Source organism: Nelumbo lutea, chromosome 8 (assembly GCF_056320005.1).
Source record: "Nelumbo lutea isolate HS-2025 chromosome 8, American lotus-T2T, whole genome shotgun sequence".
In the NCBI taxonomy this organism is placed as follows: domain Eukaryota; kingdom Viridiplantae; phylum Streptophyta; class Magnoliopsida; order Proteales; family Nelumbonaceae; genus Nelumbo; species Nelumbo lutea.
The window spans coordinates 7,834,096-7,856,766 of record NC_142691.1 but is presented as its reverse complement, the minus strand read 5'-3'; the positions used below and the strand labels follow the sequence as shown (position 1 = coordinate 7,856,766).

Genomic DNA, 22,671 nt, shown 5'->3' with positions numbered 1-22,671 from the left:
CTTGAAGCCAGGAATGAACAAAACATCTTTCAACTAGATCTCAGGTGTTATGTTCACAGAGCCATGAGACTCGGTGATTAATTTTGTGCCATTAGGTGGGTGAATTGCCCTTCCAATCATTCTAGATTGGTTCTGATAAAAAATGTTTGTAGCTGGAGCCATGTGATATGAGGCACCACTGTCTAGTAGCCAGTATTCAACATTCAAGATTGAGCAGGGATCCGAAGACTTACCAGCAAAATTGGAGGCATAGGTTGCCTGCTTACTCACACCTAGGAAGGTTATGAGCTGGTGGTATTGTTCAAGTGATAGTCCAGGAACAAGGGAAGCGCCATTACCAGTGGAGATAAAGGATGCCTGATTCGCAGAGTGTTTGATGTTCTAGTCGTTGTTGGCTCTATTTGTCTATGATTTTCCCTTTTCCCATCCTGGAGGGTACCTGACCAGTTCATGACACCGATCCTTGCTGTGACCCTGTTTCTTGCAATGGTCACAGTGAATCTTGGACCTTTCTTTCTACCTTGTAGATGAATTCTTTGAACCAAAAGAAAAAATAGCATTAGCTTCGGAGGTTGGAGGGCAAGAAGCAGAGAGCAACTGATGGTTCTCTTCTTGAGCGATCAATGCATAGACCTTGGTGATTGGTGGTAATGGTTCCATGCTCAGAATATTTGATCATATAATATTAAAATGATCTCCGAAGCCCATCAAGAACTGATAAACCTTCTCTTTTTCTTTTTATGCAATGAGATCCTTTGCCCCACAGTTGGCGTAGACTGAGACTGGGTTATAGACAGAGAGTTCATCCCAAATCTCTTTCATCTTGGTGTAGTATGACACGACTGAAAGGTTTTCTTGGCGTAGAACGGCCAACTCACGCTTCAAATGAAAAATCCTTGGAGAATTTCCTTGAGAGAATCTCTGCTCCAGGTCTAGCCAGATTTCTTGTGCGGTTTCAATGTAGGCAACACTTTGGTGTAGCTCTCATGCTAGGGCATTAAACAACCACGAGACCACCATGTAGTTGCATTTCGACCATGCTCTCAATTTCGTCGATCTAGTGAGGTCCGACCTACCTATTGTTCCGTCCACGAATTCTGATCTTGTTTTTGGCACTGAGAGCGTTGATCATTGCACGTCTCCAGGTCGGATAATTTTCTCTATTTAGCAAGAACGATACCAGTACTGCACCTGGGTTATCCGATGAATGAAGGAAATACCGTGATGACGGATCTGTGAAAGAACTAATGTCGCCGCCATTAAGGGTGGATTCGAGCCGAGCCGAGCCAAATAGTACTAGGCTCGAGCTCAGCTCGAGACTATTCTATAAGGCTCAAGCTCGGTTCGAGACAGAACCTTGAGCTCTAGCTTGGCTCAAGTCAAGAGTTCATAAGCTCGAGCTCGGCTCGTTTTATATTTTATAAAAATATTTTATTATAAAAGTATTTAGAAAAATATTTTATAAAAATAAAATTATATATAATTTTTTATTTTATATTTAAAATTTTAAGAATTATAATAATTAATAATTATAATATTTTTATTTTATATATATATATATATACGAATTGGCTCACGAGCCTCACAAGTCGAGCTCTAATAAGCTCGAGCTCGACTCATTTAATAATGGAGCCACTCAATTGGGTTTGAGTTTGGCTGAAACCGAGCCGACGCCTTTTCATAATCTAAGATCTAACTACTCCTAAAAAGTTCGGCACGTTGCCACCCTTAGTCGCCGTTACTCAATTCTGTGGTCATTTTGGCTACAAATCAAAAAACCAAGAAAGGAAACGAAGATAGAGAAGATGGTAGTTTAACTACAAACAAGACATAAAGAAGATTGATGATTAAGAAATGGGAAACCAGTGCCTGGCGCTCTGATACCATGTGAAAAAGGAGTTTCAAAAAGGAAATATGCATACTTTTATTGATTTAAGACAAAAGGATATATAAAGACAAGAGACAGGTTGCGATGAGGAGACGTCCCTCATCGCAGATGAGTTTTTACAAAGCAGCTGTTAAACAGTTTTAACTATTTAACTGATCTAACAACTTGACTTTAACCATGTCAAACGGAACAAACTGATTTAACAATTGTTAACTACTTGACAGTTGTTTTGACTGCTGTCTAAACAAACTATAGCTGTTTGTTTGTTTAGACTTTAACATTGCAGAACGTCGAATGTGTGATATCCCTCCAGAGAACATATGAGAGAGAAATGACGGTGTTGAACGCAGGAGGAGAGGGATTATTGAGAGAGAGTCGAGTGTGACGAATGAATGGCGAGGTTCAGACTAGAGGAAGGAGAGGAACTCGCCGCCTCCTCCGATTGCCTGGGCGAAACTGGCAAATTGGCAATGAACAGTAAGAGCTCTCTTCTGCTTGTGGTGTAGTTCTGGAGTGAGCTGCCCCCTCACGCGAGGCAGGAACTCCTAAGGATTGATAAACAGACACTCTTTGAACCTCGGTGCTCCTTCCTCTCCTTCCTTTAAATATTAAAGCCCGGCGGTGCTCCTGAGGATTGATAAACAGTGTCGTCACTGTTTTTTATTTAAACAGTGTTGGGATTGATAAACAGTGCCGGAATTGATAAGCAGTGTCGCTTGAGGAACTCCTCAGGAGCAGAGCAGGAACTCAGAGGCAGGAGCTCGTCGGGCTTGTTTATCAAACCTCGGTGCCCCTTCCTCTCCTTCCTTTAAAAAGTTAATATTTAAATAAACCTCGGTGCTCCTTCCTATCCTCCCAGCAGTAGAGCAGGAACTTTGAAATTTCAGAATGTTTATCAAACCTCGGTGCTCCTTATCCTTCAGTTTACCCTTGCGGAGGTTTGGCTGCAACTCGAGATGGGATGCTAACACTTTTGGATTGCTTTATAGAGGCAAAATCACTCAAGCCACTTCAAAATGTCAGTCTAATGATTCTTCATAATCTGATAAGATTCCATTTTCTCCCCAGACTCGTTCGTTCCTCCGTTCGGCGCAGCGCGCGAGACAACGTACGACACAGCCAGACGTTCTTCAAAACCTAAGAGATTGTCTTCTGGCGTAGCGAGTTAAAGAAAATTTGATGGTCTTAATGTCAAAACCACAGTTGTTGCTGATGGTTAATAAAGAAAATTTGATAATACCTGAAGGGTATCTATCTCTTTTCGTATGACATTGGTTAATGGTAGTTATTAAATTGTCCCATTTTGAAAGTTTGGGTATTAAATTGGCACCGGGCCCAAAGTATAGGTTACCTATCGGGAATTTTCCCTAAATTATTATATAGGAAAAAATTGTAAAAAGTAAAATTTTAATTAAAAGTTTATTGGAAAAATTCTATTTAAAATAAATAAAAAATTATGAATAAAATATATATAATTAATAAAATAAAACAATAAATAATAATCACGGCCATCAAACAATAGAGTAAAAGAGGGAGAGATGACTTTTGTTATTGTATTTTTGTTTTATATAGTGGAATAATTGCAAATAGTTAAATAATAATTAATTTAATTTAATAAATAAATAAATTTATAAAATAAATGAGATAAATATACAATCAAGTGAGAGAGTAAATATATATAAATATATACACGATTCTCTGTCTTACTTTGCTAGCAATAATAATGTGTTAGATTTTTAAATTATTAACTAATTAAATAATTAGTAAAATAAGTAAATAAATAAATAAAACTTTATGTATTATCAACACAAGATTGGTAAAGGCTATCTTAAATTATTTAATTAATTAATTTAGCATTACTAATGGGTTGGGCTGAACTACTGGGCTATCGAGCCCATGAACAAGTTTAGTCTGATTCCTGGCTCAACCTGGCCTAAGACTTGGCCCACAAACCAGCCAGCCCATGCAACAATACGGATAGGGGTGGCCACGAGCTGAGCTTCTCATGAGCTATTCAAGCTCGACTCATTTGCTAATCGAGCCAAGCTCAAGCCCAATGAAGCTCGACTCATGAGACTCACGAGCCTAATTGAGCCTAGTATAATAAATAAATAATTTTTATTACATACATACATACATACATACATACATACGTACACATACACATGCATATACATATACATGTACATGTACATATACATATACATATATATATATATATATACATATATATATATATATATATATATATATATATATATATATATATATAATAATTTTTATTATATATAAGAATATTTTTAAATATAATAATTTTATTTTTTATGTATAATAATTCTTAATTTTTTGTATGTAAAATAAAAAATTACATGTATAATTTTTAGTTTTAGAAAAAAACATAGTTTATAGTCGAGAACAAACTTGTGAGCTTTGAATTGATCCAAGCTCGAGCTCAAGTCTCTAGCTCGAATCAAGCTCGAGCCTACCACTGTTTCTGCGAGCTCAGCTCGAATAGCCAAGTATTCGGCTTGACTTGGCCCGAATCCACCCCTAGGTACATGCCTGTATGGATTCAGGCTAAAATAAAATTTTAAGATCTTTAATTTTTTTTGTCTATTTTTTTAATTTATGTTAAAATTTTCATTATTTTTTTTTCAAAAAAATTAAAAAATATGGCTTAACCCGATTCATGGCCTAGCTTGGCCTATGACCTGTAGACCAACCCAACTTGTAGCATGACACAGACCTGCATGGGCTTAGGCTGAGGGCTGTGCTGGGCTAACCCCTAAGTATATGTTTGGCATCGATGCTGCAAATATGAGAAAACGGTGCTACTGATGTGTGGGTTGGAAGCTCTGTTTTCTGAGAAAACGGTGTCTTTTTTCTGTATGGAAATGTTGTTGCCATGTAGGATGTTTCTTGGAGCAACAACAACACTTTCTGTTTGGTACCAATGCTCCATGTTTGTTTTTAGCATTGGTACCCATTATAGGAAGTCCACGTCACAGTCACATCACGTCCTCATTGGCAGCAACAAACTGTAATATGAGAAAATTCAAATTCGGCGTTGCTCCAAACCATGCCTTCTCGACTTCCAAGGCATGACTTGGAGTACCGTTTTTTATGGAAAATGATTCCAAACAAACATGGGTTTCTTGGAGCACCATTTTTTCGATGTAGCGCTGATGTGTCACCATTTTCTAGAGCAAAGGCATCGATGCCAAATAAACGCTAAAGTATCCTAGGGGAGGGAAGCACGACCCTCTTGTAAATAAAATAAGAGATAAAGATAATTTTTAACAAATATGAAAAACGTAGAAGTTTAGTGGCATCATCATAAATAATTAATAATGACATTATTGTAAATAATTACATATTTAATGTCAATTAAGAAAGAGGAAAAGGAGAAAGGAGAAATTATGATTGTTTTATTCAATGACATCATTGTAATTAATTAAATCTGTAATGATAATGATTAAAAGCATCAAAAGGAAAAGTATAAAATTTTATTTAAGTTATATAAAAAAGATTTCATTGATAAATGTACGTACAACCTTTTATATATACATTTTTTTTCTATTTTTTATTGAATTTTATCTTTTTTATTTCTTTATCCCAATTTATAATTCAGACTTCACTGCAATTGTATGTATATAGGTATTGGACATGAAGCCACATTGAACTCCATTGACATGAAAGGGCTACCCTACCATGGTGCATTTGTGCGATTGGTTGAAATATATATATATATATATATATATATATATATATATATATATATATATATATATATATATATATATATATATATATATATATATATATATATATTATTAAACATGAAGGTATACTATGTGAAAATTAAACCAATTAAAAGTAAATAGACTTTAAAGTGGTGGATTTGATGTGGAGCCAATATTAGTAAATGCATATTAGTTGAATTTTAAAATTAGAAAAAATCTATGATATTGAAATGATGTGATACCTGAAATGCTTTGACCAATCTAAATATTACATGATGAATACCACTTTTTTTTTTGTCATCTCTCTTATGATAATGATTGGCAGTGAATTTGTTTGAAAATCTATGATATTCCACGGTGTATATCCATGACTGCTAGTTTGCCTTGAGCTAAAATACAGGAAAATTTTCCAATTAGTACCCTCTGGTTCTAGTGTCACTTTGGTCTTTCAACTTAAAAAATGTGACAATTTTATTTAAATTTAATACTTTTGAAATTCTCAAAATTAACTTTAGAAATAAAACACTCATCATCTTCTACGTTAAAAATAAACAGAGCCCAAGATTTGTTAAGAACGCCAAAACCTGCTCAAGCCCTTTCTTCCATAGAATGATTGACAATACTCCAAACCCCTCTGCTTCTCTACATTTTGAAGGCAATTGTCAAAAAGAAACATTACTCGGAGTAGCTGGAACTTGGCCTTGGAAATAATTAGAGGACAAACCAATAAAACTGTGTTAGACTAAACATTGCGGAGAAATTGTTGCCATTAAGGACTAAATATTGCAGCTGAATTAGATTGGAGAATAAATTTTCCGGCAACGTACCTACTAAAAGAATATAACCACCATTTTTTGCAACCTCTTCAGTCCTTTGAAATCCGATGGAAACGACCCAAACAGAGAATTCTGAATTCGAGCTGAGATCAAGATAAACCACTCCGAGCTGGACGGGAATACGAGAAGAGAGGCTATTGTTTGAAGAATGAAAATGTACAACATAAGACACTTATCAGTTTGAAAAGAATTAATTTTTAAGAAAAAAGTATTTGGTTTAAAGTAATATTTTCTCATTCTGCCTATTTTACCCATTCTTTTCCATTTTAGTATTTCATCTTGAGTAAGAATGAGAAAGAAAGAGAATTAAACCAAACATGGCCTTATTCATCTCCCACTGCCCATCTTTGGCGACCAAGGGCAACACTAATATCTTTGGTGACCACCGGATTCTGCGCATGTATGAGTGAGCTGCATTTGTAATATCTCCGATGACTACCGTAAACAATCTGAATGTTCATTTACATGGAAACAATGGCTGAATCCCAATAGCTTTCTGCAACCATCTATTCCCCATGAGTATACACATAAGTTTCAAAGGAATTTTGGGATGGCCCATACACATAAGTTTATACACATGTGACCAACTATTTCCCTTGGTCGTCAGAGATATTACAGTTGCCCTTGGTCGCCAGAGATGGGCGGTGGTGGATGAATAAACTCCCCTCCTCTATCTTGCAATGAAAAAAAGAAAATGGTAGATAAAATGAAACCCTAAATAAAAACAAGCATGAAAGATATGAGAGAGTTGGAGTAGCACCTCGCGATGGTGAGATGATCGCTGATACCGGAGAAGACGTTGGATTTGTACTTGAATGGAGGAAGTAGAACATGACGTGGGTCAAAGGGTTCTCAAACACATTAGGTCGAAGGTGGGACTTAGGAGCGGAAATAAACAAAATGGGTTTGGGCTCATTTTGGGACTAACGGCCGTCCTGTTAGCCCCGTACGCAGTAAGAACTCAACCATGTAGTTGGACAAATGGCGTATTCCTGTTTGTGGGGCAGAAGCCCGTTGGGTACAGATTTGAACTCTAAAATTGATTCAGATCTACTACACACAAAACACTACCGGATGTGCAGCTGTAGTGTCTTGTGGGTAGCAGATTTGAATTTGGGCCCACAAGCCTAATAAATAATAGGGTAATTACCCATGTGTAATTAATTGACTAAGTATACTCCTAGTATTTATCTATTGTCTAATACTATCCTTACTATTTTAGAAAATTACCATCACTGTCAAAATATTGAGAAAGGGTTAAAATGTCAATTTAGCCCATAGGTCAAATTGAAAGCTCCTCCACTTCTTCATGTTCCTCACTCTGTCTTCACCACCCAGGTCCAGATTTGGGTTCCTCAGTCTCTTGCCCTCTCTCCCTCTCCTTCCCCTTCCATCTCTCTCCCTCTTTCCCATATTTCATCACCGCCTCTCTCTCTCTCCTTCCCCTTCGTTATCTCTACCCCCGGTGAACCCTGGAGTCCCGTCCAGTTCTTCTTCATCAACCAAAATCATCACCGTCGCTGCAACTTCCAGCAGCAGTGGTGATCTTCTTCCTCCACCCCCTTCCCCTCTTCGTTCTCCCTCTCCACCTTCCCTGGTTACAATCTAGCACCAGACAAAGATTAAATGAAAGAAGAGAAGCTTGGAACCAGATTGCTTCCACATTCCCAAAAAACGAGAACAACCGCACTGAAAATCTAAAAGTAAGCGAAAAAGAGAAAAATGCAAATATGCATTTGAACAAAGAACTTAAAAAGAGAATAAAAATGAAAAATGAAAGCACAATAATTCATCCACTTAACGAGAAAAAGAAAAAGAAATACTCGCTTAACGCAATTGCATTCATAGTGTAAGTAAAACTAAAAAGCCACCAAATTACAGAAAACATAAACACATAGAGATACATACAGTCATTCATGCCTGTCGAAAACAAATTTCAATAGCAATCTAAATGAAAGAAAAATGAAACCAGAACAGAAAGAGTTAGGTGTGAAGAGAAGGGAACAGAGATTGAATAAACAAAAAAAAAGTTCACCTTTGCAGAGTCGGCCATGGTAATGACACCTCTGCAACCTTGAGCTGCAAAGAGATGCAAGTGAGAATCAACTTGCTGAAAAAAGAATTGGGTGGTTGAGAGTGTTTGCCACTGATCCAACTTGAAGCTCAAGTCAGAACGACGCAATCCACAGAATTGTGGGCAGGAAGAGATAGCGGATTGTTGAGATGCAAGAGATGTGGACATCATCTCCATTTCTCGAATCTTCATCTGATACCGGTGATGCAGCTCCTTCCCAAGAGGACATCCTGCACTGTGGCTACGATAAACCAACGTTCAGCCGAGTGATCAAGCGAGTTTTCACTTAAAGATACTACGGTAGTAGTAGCATTGTGGTTTGGAGGCAAACACAAGACAGAAAACGAAGGAAAAAACCTGGAAACGTATACAAACTCACGAACACTTTAGGGCACAATTGAATCAGGATCTATTCTTGAAGAAGATGAAAGAGAAGAAGGAGGAGGAGAGGGATAGGGATGAAGGGTACAATTGAGTTGAAGAAAAAATTATAGGTTGTGTACGAATGCCAACGGTAAGGGTAGTGAGAGTCAATTGTTAGAAAGAGTAAGAATAGCATTAACTAAATGACAAGGATAGTTTGAAAATTTTACCCTACATAATATGGTTGGATTATATCTACCATCCATTAATATAATCTCATATTTCCTTGGTGGACAATACGGCAATCTTGAATTTTACTTTCAGATAGTCAGGTTGTGCACAGTTTTTTCCATTTGGCCTCATCCAAAAGTTGAGTGCTGAACTATTAAAAAGCACCAACAGTAACTTATCTTATATTTGCAAATGATCTTAATTTTTGCCATGCCAAAATTCTTAAGGTTCAGTTTGGAAGGAATATAAATACAAATATGCAAAGCGCAAAATCTTAATTTTGTATTTTGTATTATTTAGTATACATTTATACTATATATATATATATATATATATATATATATATATATTTGTATTTATACTCTTTCCAAACTGAGCCTAAACTAATGGGATCAAAATCATAAGAGAATAATATTGCTTGTAGTCAGGTCAGGCAATAAATCTTCAAAAGTCCTCTATTAATTATCTTCAGTAACAATATTCATTGAAGGCATTGTCAACTGCTATCTCACTTATCTGAGGTGAGGGAGATACAATCCAAGGTTTTTAAAACCGACCCGGTGACGAATCGGTTAGGGGTCTGGTTATCAGGTCGAACTGTCTGACCCTTTGAATTGAACACTCGGCCCATTCTGAGAAGAAAATAAAAAAATAAGAACGGTCAAAACTGTTAGAATGGTTAACCACCCGATTCAGTGATTCGTTGACCAAAATCAACGGTTTTGAGGGGGAATTCAATTTTTGGGGAAAACGGAACCAGTTACCTGACAAAAACAGAACCAGTTTTTAGGGAAAACAGTTGCCAGTTTTTCGGGTCCAACCATCAGGTCCGATCCGGTTTTGAAAACCTTATACAATCTAATGACAAATACTTAGCTCCCCGTGTTCATTGGACGAGGGAAGAAAGAGAAATACCATTTTCATCATCGAAAAGGTAAGAATAAATTAATGGGTCAGATATCCAATCTGCTATCTCACGGTCTCTGATGCTTTATGGGCCAAGATGTTGCATGGGCTTCTCATGCTAACACAATTTCTCATATTGATTCTTCATACCCATATTGTGGCACTTTGGAAGAAACTTCCGAATATGTTTTCCTTAGGCATATTTAAGGTTTGGTTATTGCATGACCATGAAATCAGAGGAGATTACTTATTTAAATGAGTGGTTGTGGAACTTTGTGGTGGTGGCTGGATTCTCCAGCAGCCAGTCCCACTAACAGTAAGTCAGTAACAGACATCCTTTCATTGATATTTGATGTTCTCCTCACATTGGCATTGTCGCGTTGATCCGATTGTTGCTGAGTGCAGGCCCTTCTCAGTTGCTCACATCAACAGAATAGCTAGGGTGGCTCATACATACCCTTGCGAAATATTCTCTCCATCTAATCTCTGACTCCCCATCCTGACTTTATTACCGCTTATCTCTCTCATCATATAATATATGAATGAACTTCTAATCCTCTGTTTATTTTGGTTGAACGTATTGAGCCTAATGGCTATGCCCAATAATAAAAATGCTAAGTCAGGTTCTTCAAGCCCATTAATCCACCGGCTATAAATCATTCTCGGCCCCATTCGGGATATAGACCGACCTCTCTGTTGGATCAGAGGTCGGTTTATACAAGAGGGGTATCCCTCCCCCAAATCCTAGATCTCTTAACCCGAGACCAGCAGGTTAGTTATGTCGGCACCTTCTTTAGGAGCAAGGTTCAAAATATCATAATATATGTTATATTATAAATAAAAATATATTAAAAATTAATATATTATTATAAGTTTCAATTAAGATTACGAGCGGCTTGAACTGAATATTGGGAAGCTTGAATTCAATTCAACTAATTATTTTACTTGTACTTGATGACGCTGCATTTGGCATTCTCCCCTTTTTTGTAATTAACTATAAAAAGAAGATATATCCTTATGCCAAATGCAGCCCTAGCAAGCCAAGATTGAATAACACACAAATAGTTTGACTTACTTACACCTCTAGAATGAACAGAATTCAAAATAATGCAGTATCGCCCATTTGAAAAGAAAAAAAAAAAAAAAAACAGCGTTGTCTACGTTAAGAGAGAAACAGAAATAATTATCTTCATGCATAACAAACGGTTATGTATAATCAGGAAGAACAGCTAGAACTTGGGGTTCACAGAAAGAGATTAATTGAAGCAATAATGTTCCTCCGTAAACCAGGCCTTGTATTTCATGATTAGCTATTGCCAACATTATCAGTCACTGAATAGTCTCTGCACGAAGGAACTAAACTTAATAGAATTTATATCCAGTCCAGCTAACGTTTTCTTTGTTCTATAGCGAGGTCTATTTGGGGTTTTAGGTACTATAACCAAGCTCCATTTGTTGCAAAATCACGGTTTCATTTGCATACGCCCGGATAGAGTATAACAACCCTTCATTTGTTGGTGTTTTTGGCTTTGGGTTTCCCTCTTATTTTCCTTAGGCTATGTTTGGTTTGAAGGGAAAGGTAGGGAAAGGAAAGGAACAGTAGGAAGACCTTTACAAATCTTGTATTGGTTTTCCTGTCTTTCCCTTCCTTTCCCTACCTTTTTCTTCAAACCAAACATAGCTTTAGACTTTGTTTAGAAACAATGTAAATAAGTGTGAATGTAAATATATACAGTGTAAAACGGTTCATATAAATTGTAAAGATGGGTTAGTTTTGTATTGACAAATTTATCTTCTTACCAAACAGGCTTTTAGCTATTATGGATGCAAATATGAATTCCAATAAAATGTCTTTTTTTTTTTTTTATCAAAAGTCCACTTGAATGCAAATTCACTTCTTTTTTATTGATGTACTTTTACATCTCATTATTGATGTAAATATGCATTGGAAAACATGTTTTCTGTCATTTGTCAATGCATAAATTCATTGTTGCAAACACAATCAAAACTGAACCAGAGTGCAAATTTACCCTAAACCGGGATTTACACTCCATTTGCATTGTTTCCAAACACAGCCTTAGGCTGTATTTGGTTGCAGTGCAAATTTATTTGCACTAGTACAAATGCATGAGAGTGCAAGTGTAAAAAATGCAAATTCTTGTTTAATTTTGTTTTGGATTTTACTTTATTCTGCTTCATGTATTAATTTACTTCATTTGTACTGCAATCAAACAAAATAATCTAAAATTTAAACAAAAATAGGTAACAATTTATACTCAAATCATTTGCACTTTCATGGTTTTGCATCACTGCAAATTTATTTGCATTGAAACCAAACACAGCCTTAGGCTCAATTTGGAAGGAGTACAAATACATATAAAATACAAGGTTTTTGTGCTATACATATTCGTATTTGTATTCCTTCTAAATGGATCTTTAGGCTCAGTTTGGAGGAGTACAAATACAAATATATACAGTACAAATACATATGAAATAATACAAAATACCATGGTTTTGCGTTCTACATATTTGTATTGTACTCCTTCCAAACTGAGCTTAACTTAGGAGTATAAGTACAAATATGTATAGTATAAATACATATAAAATAATACAAAATAAAAGGATTTGCACTCTACACATTTGTATTTATACTCCTCTCAAACTAAGCCTTAATAACTCTTCACCTCTCTGCTTCTTTCTTATTTTCTATCAAACTAAATACAAGTCTTATGTATTAGATAATTCTTAGGTCCAAGGTAGGGCTGCAACTTGTGCCAGGTTAGTCTGAATCCAGTCTGAAAAAACAGGTTGGGCTAGGGTTAAGGCCTTGACCAACCTGAACCTAACCTTAACGTCATATCTGTATGTATAAATATTATATAAACATGTATTTATATGCTTAAATATTTATAAAAGTAAGTAGAGAAGTCGGGTTGGGTTAGGATTAAGGTAGGGGTTCAAAACCCAAACTGAAGCTTCGTTAGCATATTAATCACCATTATAGGTGTTATTGGGTCCGGGAAAAAAAAAACAACAGATTTAGTTGAAAATCTACATTATATGTAGGGAGATCAAATTATCAAAACCAAATCAGCAGCTCTGCAGCAAAGCTCCCGGGTTCTTTCATCTTTGTATGTTCAACCTATATGTAGGTCTTGACTTGTGGCCGTTGACATCTCTCCTCACTCCCCTTATCGTCAACCCGAATGATGGACCCTCAATATGCTCTAATTAACTATTTCCACTTCAACATCTTCAATAGGAGATGTCCCATAATTGTGTCTTATCAACAAATATTGTTTAAGGCCTGAATCAATTAGTATAAATGAACCTTGGTTTAGGTTGATGTAGAACGTAGTGAGATTCCTTAATTTTTCAAGTTTATTTTTTTTCCCTTTTAGCTTCACATTCCCCACTCCTCCTATACTGCACGCTTATACAATTTTATTTAAGCAATGAACTCTGAGGATCTTCAGTACGATTCTCCTGCTTCTTCTTTTGTTAAGTTTCCTTCAATTATTCACTCCTTTTTTTTTTTTTTACTTTATCTTCTCTGAACTTAATTAAGAACATACAAGTCAAACAATCATGGAAAAGAGGCCAAACATCTTCAGATTATGGAATCATTATATTAATCGGTAACAGTTAATCCCACATCATTGCTGATCCAATTTGCCTTTCGCCCATTATATTTTAAGCCCATGAAAAAGCAATACAGCTCAAGTTTAAAAGCTAATGCTTGGCGTGTGGACTGTGGATCAAAGGCAACCATTGTTTCACCCCAAAACACAACAAAAAGAAATAGAGGAATGAAACTCCCTGTTGCTGGATCTTCATTGGTAATGGGGTTTGATGATATGGGCCTTCGATTGTGCCAATTTGGATTCGCAGATCTGGTTTTAAATAAAACAAAAACAATGTAGGCTAGTTCACTTAAAGGGTCAACATAAGATATCATCTTTTATTCAATTTTATCATATATATATTAGTTGTGGTGTATATAGTTGACTTGTTTTCCTCCTAGTCATGACGGAACACATTACCAGAGCATTACGTCCAATCCCATAATGCGATCAAATTGATTATAGGCTTAAAGAATGAGCTTTCAATTGGGAGTTTTCTTTTATTTTATTATTACTGTAGTCTGTAGATCCGTTAGGATCGTTTGATATGCCTAGTAATATGGGCCTTCGGCCCACAACTGAATATTTTTTTAAATCGATGGAACTGTGGGCCATTGAGGATGAGATTGTTTGGTAGTCAGCAATAATTTTTATTTTATGGGAATATCTCCCCTATCCGCATCACATGGCACAACATAAGTATTTGGAATTGGCTTGAAAAGAGGATCATAAAAAATGGTGATTCCTTTTTTTAAGCCCGATTTTAAGGAAATATAGGAAAATTTATACAAGATTTATGAAGGTTTCCCTACTGTTTCCTTCAAACCAAATATAGTATTAGCGATTTATTGATTGATTTCTCAGAAACCGGCAATGCAACCAAACAGAAAATTCACCGGCAATTTCTGAATCACCAAGGTGGCTTTGGTAGTGTTCATCAAATTTTGGTTTTGGACCAGGAAGGACGACCAAAACCCCAAAGCAAATATTCACTTCATATATAGTTTACAATTTAAGTATATATAAAGGACAACAGCCATGGTATTTGAATATTCAAATCATCCTCTTTGATACTTATTTATCACCTGAAGATTAATTAATCAATTAAAAGAGAAGTACCCTCATTACCTTCAACTACATCCTCGACCTCGAGTATCCTTAATTAGTTCATATTCTTCAACTACTATATTATTTAATAAAATGATCTTTACAGAGCTAGAAAGGACTTAACGACCGTGGGTTTACATGAAGACCCACTAGCTAGTAGTGTGTGACGTGATTCGATGGATCTGATAATTCTCATGACAAATAAGAAACAAGGGTGCTCTTCCTCTCTCTCCCTCCCTCCCATTCTTCCTTAATTTTCATCAGTGCAAGCAAGCAAGCAGCTGACTACAAGGAAAATGGAAAAGGAGTGAATCGGAATCCCAGATCCTGTACGAATCGATATATTCTAATTGCTGAGGATTCCAGAGACAAACGGTGTAAGCCCTCCTTCTACACACCTTCTCAGTGTTACCCTTTTTTCTCTTTCTTGAGATTTCCCACTTTGAAGCCCACCACTGCAATATTTCTTATTCATTTGTGCTTCTACACATCATGTGCGCATATGTTTTTGTCTATCCTATTTACATCATCTTCTAATTAAAACCCAAGTACAGATTTTTGTCTTGGCTTCACGTCCAGACCAGACCACCATCTGAAAAAATATCTAGATAGCAGAACGTGTTTCCTCTAATTAAAGAGATCGAAGGTGTGACGTACCAATAATTAATATGGGTCGAGCTTGTCAGTTGGCTTACCAAGTAACAAGGCGGTAGGTCTTGCAACTTGCAAGCCGGTGAGCGAGGAATTGCATGGTTGACAAACAACAACATTATATTTTCATTTATATAAGATAAACAAGTATTATGAGATTGGATTAATGCAACATATCGATGATTGGTGTTCAGAAATCAGAACCGCCTAAGATTCCTCTGATTTACGTTTCAACTCGACTTATAAAGTCTGGCGGGAAGTTCGGACTTCCTCCTCGCGGAGCATTCCTCCCAAGCCGTACATCTGGAACATCTTCGTGCTTGTAAGATATCATTTGTAAGATGGGTTCTCTGAGGAGAAAATCTAAATCCACAATATTGTAGTTGAAACAAGCTGCATATTGCTGAAGGTAGCCATTTATGTATTAGTACTCGTTTGAGAGACTCCGGATCTCCTCCTATTCACAAGAATTGTGTCCACCTCTACCCACAACACACTATTTCGGTGCATCTGTTCTTCATATACCGAACTAGTGTATTGTGGCCTTGTGGGCAGGACGCAGGAAATCCAGACTCCGTTTGGGAGGGCTTTTAGGTTCCGGCTTCTGAGATTCTGAGCTAGGCGGCCCCATATGAGAATGTCAGAAGCTTATATTTGATGAAAATCCAAAAAGGGTATCATTTGTTCCAGTGTACTGAAGCACACCTCTATTTTCTATGTCCATTTTTAATATTTGTTATAAAAAATAAAAATAAAAATAGAAAAATAGAAAAATAGAATAAGAAAGATGGAATAGTATCCATTCAATTAAAATCTCCATCTAAATATATACTGTATACTTCACAAACCATAATATCAAACAATTAGAAGAAAACCACACAACCAGAAACTCTCATTAACATGTTTCTACTTTCTAGTTTCAGTTAAAAACAAGCCACACAATCAAGAACATATTTCTCTGTCCTTGTTTTGAGAATCAATGTATTTTCAAAACCAAGTATATGACTTTGTGTTTTTTAAGCTCAAAATCAAAAGAAAAAAATTTAAAAAAAAAAAAAAAAATAGACACTAGAAAAACACGTTTTAAGATCCCCATGTATCAAAAGACAAAACTCAGCTGTAATGCTGGGCTAACACGGTGAATATGTCATGACCCTTGTGTATTGATGTGGCTACACTTTGAATTGAACGAGGTGTCGTAAAGTGGGGCCAGGACAATTAGGGATGTCAATGGACCGGGTTTGGATCAGATCCACCCAAATCAAAATCAATTTTGTCGGATTGAACAGACCAACAAGACATATTAAACTAAAACTCGTCCAAATTTAATGGTCTAAAATATTCATTGCATTGGATTGGACCTGATCCATCTTATTATGGATTTATATCAGACTGGGTTAGGTTGAATCAAGATCTCGTCCATTGATAGAATATAAGAGTACGGGTTTCAATAAATCAGAGTTGGGTTGAACCTAAATTGAAACCAGTTTGAACAGATTGAACGGTCTACACATTGAATTGGGCCAATCCAAAGTGGCCCAAAATATTCATCAGATTAAATTGGACCTGATTCATCCGTAATGAACTCGTTTTGGACCGGATCAGAATCAAATTGGACCAATATCTGATCCATTGACGACAGCCCTAACAGCAATGAATCAAATGTCGTGGGCTATATACAAGATAGTAGCTGACTTCTCCCGTATATATACAAGATAATACGATGTTGCTCTTTAACACTTTAATCTATACAAAATAGGCACTGCAAGGTGCCAACCAGCTGATTGGTAAATGGTAAGGTCTTGGGATCGAATCCCACCTGCACCTGCACCCATCAATTCTCTGACTAAAGTCCTGGCGATGATGGGTGTTTTTGTATGGTGGATTTTTTGAAACACAAAATTTGGCTTTTTATTATTTTTGAAAAACAAAATACCACAAATTCTCTTCATTGACAAAATCTTGTGGATCAATCCACGTCATGATAAATTGGATTATTAAGTAACATAATAATTGAGTGAACAATTAATTTATTTAAAATTCTGTTAATAATACACCCATAACACAGTGCAAACCTCATTATTCTGACGACAGGACAGTGGGACCCGATAGATTTAAACACACCATACCTTATACCTTATAGAAACCACACTACCAAACACACCCTGAGTCTCTCTTGGGTCAAACTCCACGGTACAAAGACGGAAGTAGATATAAATAAAGGTTTCCAAATTCTATCAATTCACAAGAACAACATGCTTTCTGATGTGAACTAACTGTGGAGAGTCAAGAGAAAGAGAGATTAAATTGACTGTAACCACCATTATATGTATGTGGATGGATCCAAAATACTATGGGGTTTCTTGAGGATATAGATTTATGTCCTAGCTGGCTTGTAGTGACATTTTCGAATGCTACAGAAACTCAAATGGCGCTACCTAAGCTCTTTAGGACATATACATGTGAAAAAGTGTCCTTGTTTTTGTCCTTTCACAGACTTGAGTTTCCTTAGCATTTTCCCAAGACAAACCTTTTGAAGACTCGATTTGTTTGCAGTACAAATTTCACTTGCATATATATATATATATTGGTGTAAATGCATGCAAGTGCGAGTGGACTCGGTGTAAATTCTGGCGGTTTACCTGTGCTTTCTTTAAATTTGACATTTTTCTGTTTGCTAGTGATGAGGAGTAAAATGATATGGTCCCTATTCCCTACTCCCTACTTTGTATGAAGGAAGATCAAAGTGAGAGGTAGGCTTTTTTGTTTTGGAGGATTAAAATAGAATTGTGTTCCCCAATTTTGTATGTGAGAGTATTAAAGGTAGCAGGGGGAAGGAGGAGCGAATTTTGCATCAGTTTTTTAGATGCAACATTTGCAATGCCAATGAGTACAAAATTCACAAAAAAAAAAAAAAAGGTACACAAATTTTAAATCAAATAAGAGTAAATCTTGGTTTAAAACAAACATATGCAAACCTAAACTGGGTGAAAATAATTTTCTATCCTGTTCAGCTTTGCACTACAAATAAATAGAGCCTTATTTATTTATTTTATTAACTGTTTAAGATTTCCATTTTTTTTTTTTTGCACTACCAACAAACAGAACCATATATTCAATTTGTTTTCAACTTAATTTTTCTCCCAATGAATAAAATTAATTTATACCACCTAAGAATTATTAAAAATTCCCTTCAGTTTTGGATATTTACTAAAATTTCTTCTATTAGTTGACATGTCTTAGTAACACTTACCTTTTCTGAAGAACTCTATTAATGTTGCACTTTCATGAACTCACCTCACTTGGAAAAAAAAAAAAAAAAGTTGAAAAGAAAAAACAAAACTATCCTTCAATAAAATGACACCAAGTTAGAAAGACATGCCTTGATGCCCTTAACTGGTGCTTTATTGCTGTCCTTGTATATAGTTAGTTTCTTTGTTTTTCTTCAGTTGTCGGTGTTGTTTGTCTGTCTTCTTTGAGCCTTTTTTCCTTGTTCTTGCTGGTGGGTGTTTGCTCCTGTTATAGGTTGTCTCTTGTTTATAAATTATAAATGCTCTATTTCTAGTTATCTAGTTGTTCAATGAATATACCTTTTATTTACCAAAAATAAAAAAGAGTCAGGACCAACGTACTTTCATGGTGGGTTTGTAGGTAAGGTGCTGCATACCACACAAAACCTCTTTTAAACTTATATTTGGTATGGTTAATATATACATCTTTAACCCATATTAGGGGACTTGGGGATGTCCTACACTTTTTTCTGCACTAGTTCCGTGATACATCTCTCATTATTGTTGGCTTACGCTGCTTATGTATTATCAAATAAGAGCAGGGTCTAATTAAGTCTAATGCCAGGCCAGCCCAGTGCGGCTGCATGCATCCCAGCTGCTACCTGGGTCTGGATGATTAGCTTAGCCCCTATGGCATCCGCTTTGGTCCCAACTGGGGCCAAAGCGGAAGGGATGCCAACCGACCATCTAAACTGTACACTCATTGACCTCTTTAAAACTTTAGAGTTGGCTTAGGACAGCTTTTCATCACATCTACTTCACTTAACGAATTGCCACAGTACCACACTTTATTGTACAGCTGATTGGTTGAGAGTTGAGATTCTATGAGAGAGTGAGAGTGTGAGAGAGAGAGAGAGAGAGAGAGAGAGGGAGAGGACATTAACGCGACAAAATCAAATGCAAAGACAATTTTGGGTTGCCTTCTCCAGCCATCCTACTATCCTATTTATGTTACTGATTTACTAACAATATAATTGAATTGGAGGATAGATAGGTAGTAAGTTAAAAGTACTTATGGTTTACAAATCAAAATCTCTCCAAATTGGAATCCCAATGGTCTATTCTCACAGTTTGTTTGTTTCAGACTTCAGAAAGGGATCGGTATGAAAATTGGAATCATCCGAAATGGGACTTTGGAACTTGGGGGAAGAGGAAATGACCATTCCCTCAGTGGAACAATACCATTATACCAGAAATGGGAATGTGATTCAGATTCCATCCAACCAAACAGTTGGAATGGAAATAATCCATTCCGATTCCAATTCCAAACCTCCATTTAGGCAAACCCAACTGGCCCTTAGTTTTAATGGAAAATTAACAGTTGGGGCTTGGGACAAGAAAAATCCGCTTCTTGGACATGAAGGTGGGACCACAGCAAAACATTGAAGGCCGTGATTTCACGGTTTGAGCCCTGGGCTAAAACTCCGTCGCAGTGGGTTTCTCCTCCACGATGCACACCTGCCGGAGTTAGAGAGACGAATTCACAGACGACGGCACCTCTTGAAAATGGACAGAGAGAGAGATAGAGAGAGAGACGAATTCGCCTGTTTGTTCTTATTAATGACTACGACTTGGATTATATAATATTCCCTGGTATTGAAATTTGAAAGAAAACCTGCTGCCAAGTGCCATCTCATTGGCCACGTTGGACCGTCCCGATATTCTCTCTCTCATTCTCTACATACATATACATTGTATTTATTATACACGGGGAGATATTCCCAATGCACGGGGGTGGTGTTATGTGGGTAGAGTTCTTGTGGGCAGGACAGGAGATCCGGCGTCCTCTCTCTCTCATTTTCTCAAACGACGAAAAAGAAGAAAAAAAAATCATCAATAAGCCACTCCAGCTCACTATATTAATACTCTCCTTCTTCTTCATCAGCTAGCTACTTGATAAGACCCTTTTATCTCTTGGGAGGGAAAACAGAGGAGGGAAGGGAGGTAGCCCGACTCCTGGACTTGGAGTGCTCTTCATGAGAGTATCTCCCACCGGCTGCACAACTGCAGAAGTAAAATTAGAGATCATTTGCAAGGAGGAGATATTAGACTACCTCTCCATCGCCATGTGCAGTCCGAATTCCACTACAACCAGTACTACTGCTGTGGTCGAAAACCCAGCACAGCCCTCAAACACAAAGATCTATTTGGCTTTTGTATCCCTACCACCCAACAACACCAATGACGACCCAGAAAATCCAAAACCAGCTCAGGAGAAACAAACCCAATTCCCACACCACACAATCTCTGATATAATTACAGAAGCCAAATCCCTCATCAACCTCTCCTTCCCCATCGCCCTGACAGCGCTCCTTCTCTACTCACGCTCTATCCTCTCCATGCTCTTCCTGGGCCACCTCGGTGATATACAACTTGCTGCTGGCTCCCTTGCCATAGCCTTCGCCAACATCACCGGTTACTCTGTCCTTTCCGGTCTAGCACTGGGCATGGAACCTCTATGTGCGCAAGCATTTGGAGCTCAGCGTCCCAAGCTTCTGGCCCTTACCCTTCATCGCTCTGTAATTTTTCTACTCTTCTCCTCAATTCCCATATCTCTTCTCTGGCTCAGCATGTCCAAGCTGCTTCTTTGCTTACACCTGGATCCTGAAATCACAAATCTCGCACAGAGCTATCTTCTATTCTCTCTTCCCGACCTCCTCACCAACTCCTTCCTGCACCCAGTCCGCATTTATCTCCGGGCGCAGGGATTAACCCACCCACTCACCTTAGCGTCATTGGCCGGGGCGATCTTCCTCGTACCCACAGGCTTCCTCTTGGTGTATCACCTCCAACTAGGGATAGCCGGCGTCGCCATCGCTTCGGCGGCTTCGAACTTGTTCGCACTGCTGTTCCTGGTTGGGTACGTGTGGGCTACGGGGTTACACCTGCCGACGTGGATAACGCCGAGCCGAGAGTGCTTGACTGGATGGGAGCCTCTTCTCCGACTGGCGGGGCCGAGCTGCGTGTCCGTATGCCTGGAGTGGTGGTGGTACGAGATTATAATCGTATTGTGCGGACTGTTGACGAACCCGAAAGCGACGGTAGCTTCCATGGGCGTTCTGATACAAACAACGGCTCTGATTTACGTGTTTCCGTCATCCCTGGGCTTCGCCGTGTCAACACGTGTAGGAAACGAGCTGGGAGCCAACCGTCCCAACAAAGCCAGGGTGTCAGCGGCGGTAGCGGTGTTGGTAGCGTTTATGATGGGAGTATCGGCCACTGCATTCACTTGGGGGATGAGGAACAAGTGGGGCCGTATGTTTACCTCGGACGTGGAGATCCTACGGTTGACGTCCGCCGCTCTGCCCATCCTGGGACTTTGCGAAATTGGCAACTGTCCACAAACAGTTGGTTGTGGGGTGCTGAGGGGCACTGCACGGCCAACCACGGCTGCTAACGTCAACCTGGGAGCGTTTTATGTCGTGGGGATGCCGGTGGCAATTGGGCTTGGGTTTTGGGTTGGGGTGGGCTTTTGTGGGCTTTGGTTGGGCTTGCTGTCTGCTCAGGTTTGTTGTGCTGGACTCATGTTGTATGTAGTGTGGACAACGGACTGGGATGCTCAGGCAAAAAGAGCACAGCTGCTTACATGCGCTGTGCGTGGAGAAGTAGGAGTCGGAGGTGATAGCGTGGAAGAGAAGCCGTTGATCTCCACCAAGCTTAAACTCATAGTGTAGTTGTTCTTCTTCTTCATTTAAATTTAAATTTAAATTGGAGGGTTACTGATTAGAACATCCTTGACCTTTTTTTTTTTTTTTTTTCCCAACAATAAACACTAATGTTGTTGGGTTGTGAAGTACAACTATTGGTTATTCTTGTATTAGAATTAGAATAGAAGCCTGAGCACTTTTTGTACAAGAAGTGGATTGGAAATTTGGAAGGGGGGAGGGGGATGTTGTGTTAATTAAATATTGTTAATCCAAAATCCAAAATTATTTATGATTCCTAGTAAGCCTATTTTA

General features: G+C 37.7%; 1 protein-coding gene across 1 annotated transcript; it reads left to right on the top strand.

Moving 5' to 3' along the window:
- The first annotated feature begins 20,427 nt into the window (after window positions 1-20,427).
- LOC148842499 (protein DETOXIFICATION 51-like) lies at window positions 20,428-22,671 on the top strand. The gene has a single exon (XM_088957949.1). The coding sequence runs from the start codon at window positions 20,689-20,691 to the stop codon at window positions 22,384-22,386; it is 1,698 nt and encodes a 565-aa protein (XP_088814075.1). The 5' UTR covers window positions 20,428-20,688; the 3' UTR covers window positions 22,387-22,671.

Excerpts from the sequence above, each read along its gene's own strand:
- LOC148842499 (XM_088957949.1), top strand. The coding sequence starts at position 20,689 with ATGAGAGTATCTCCCACCGGCTGCACAACTGCAGAAGTAAAATTAGAG.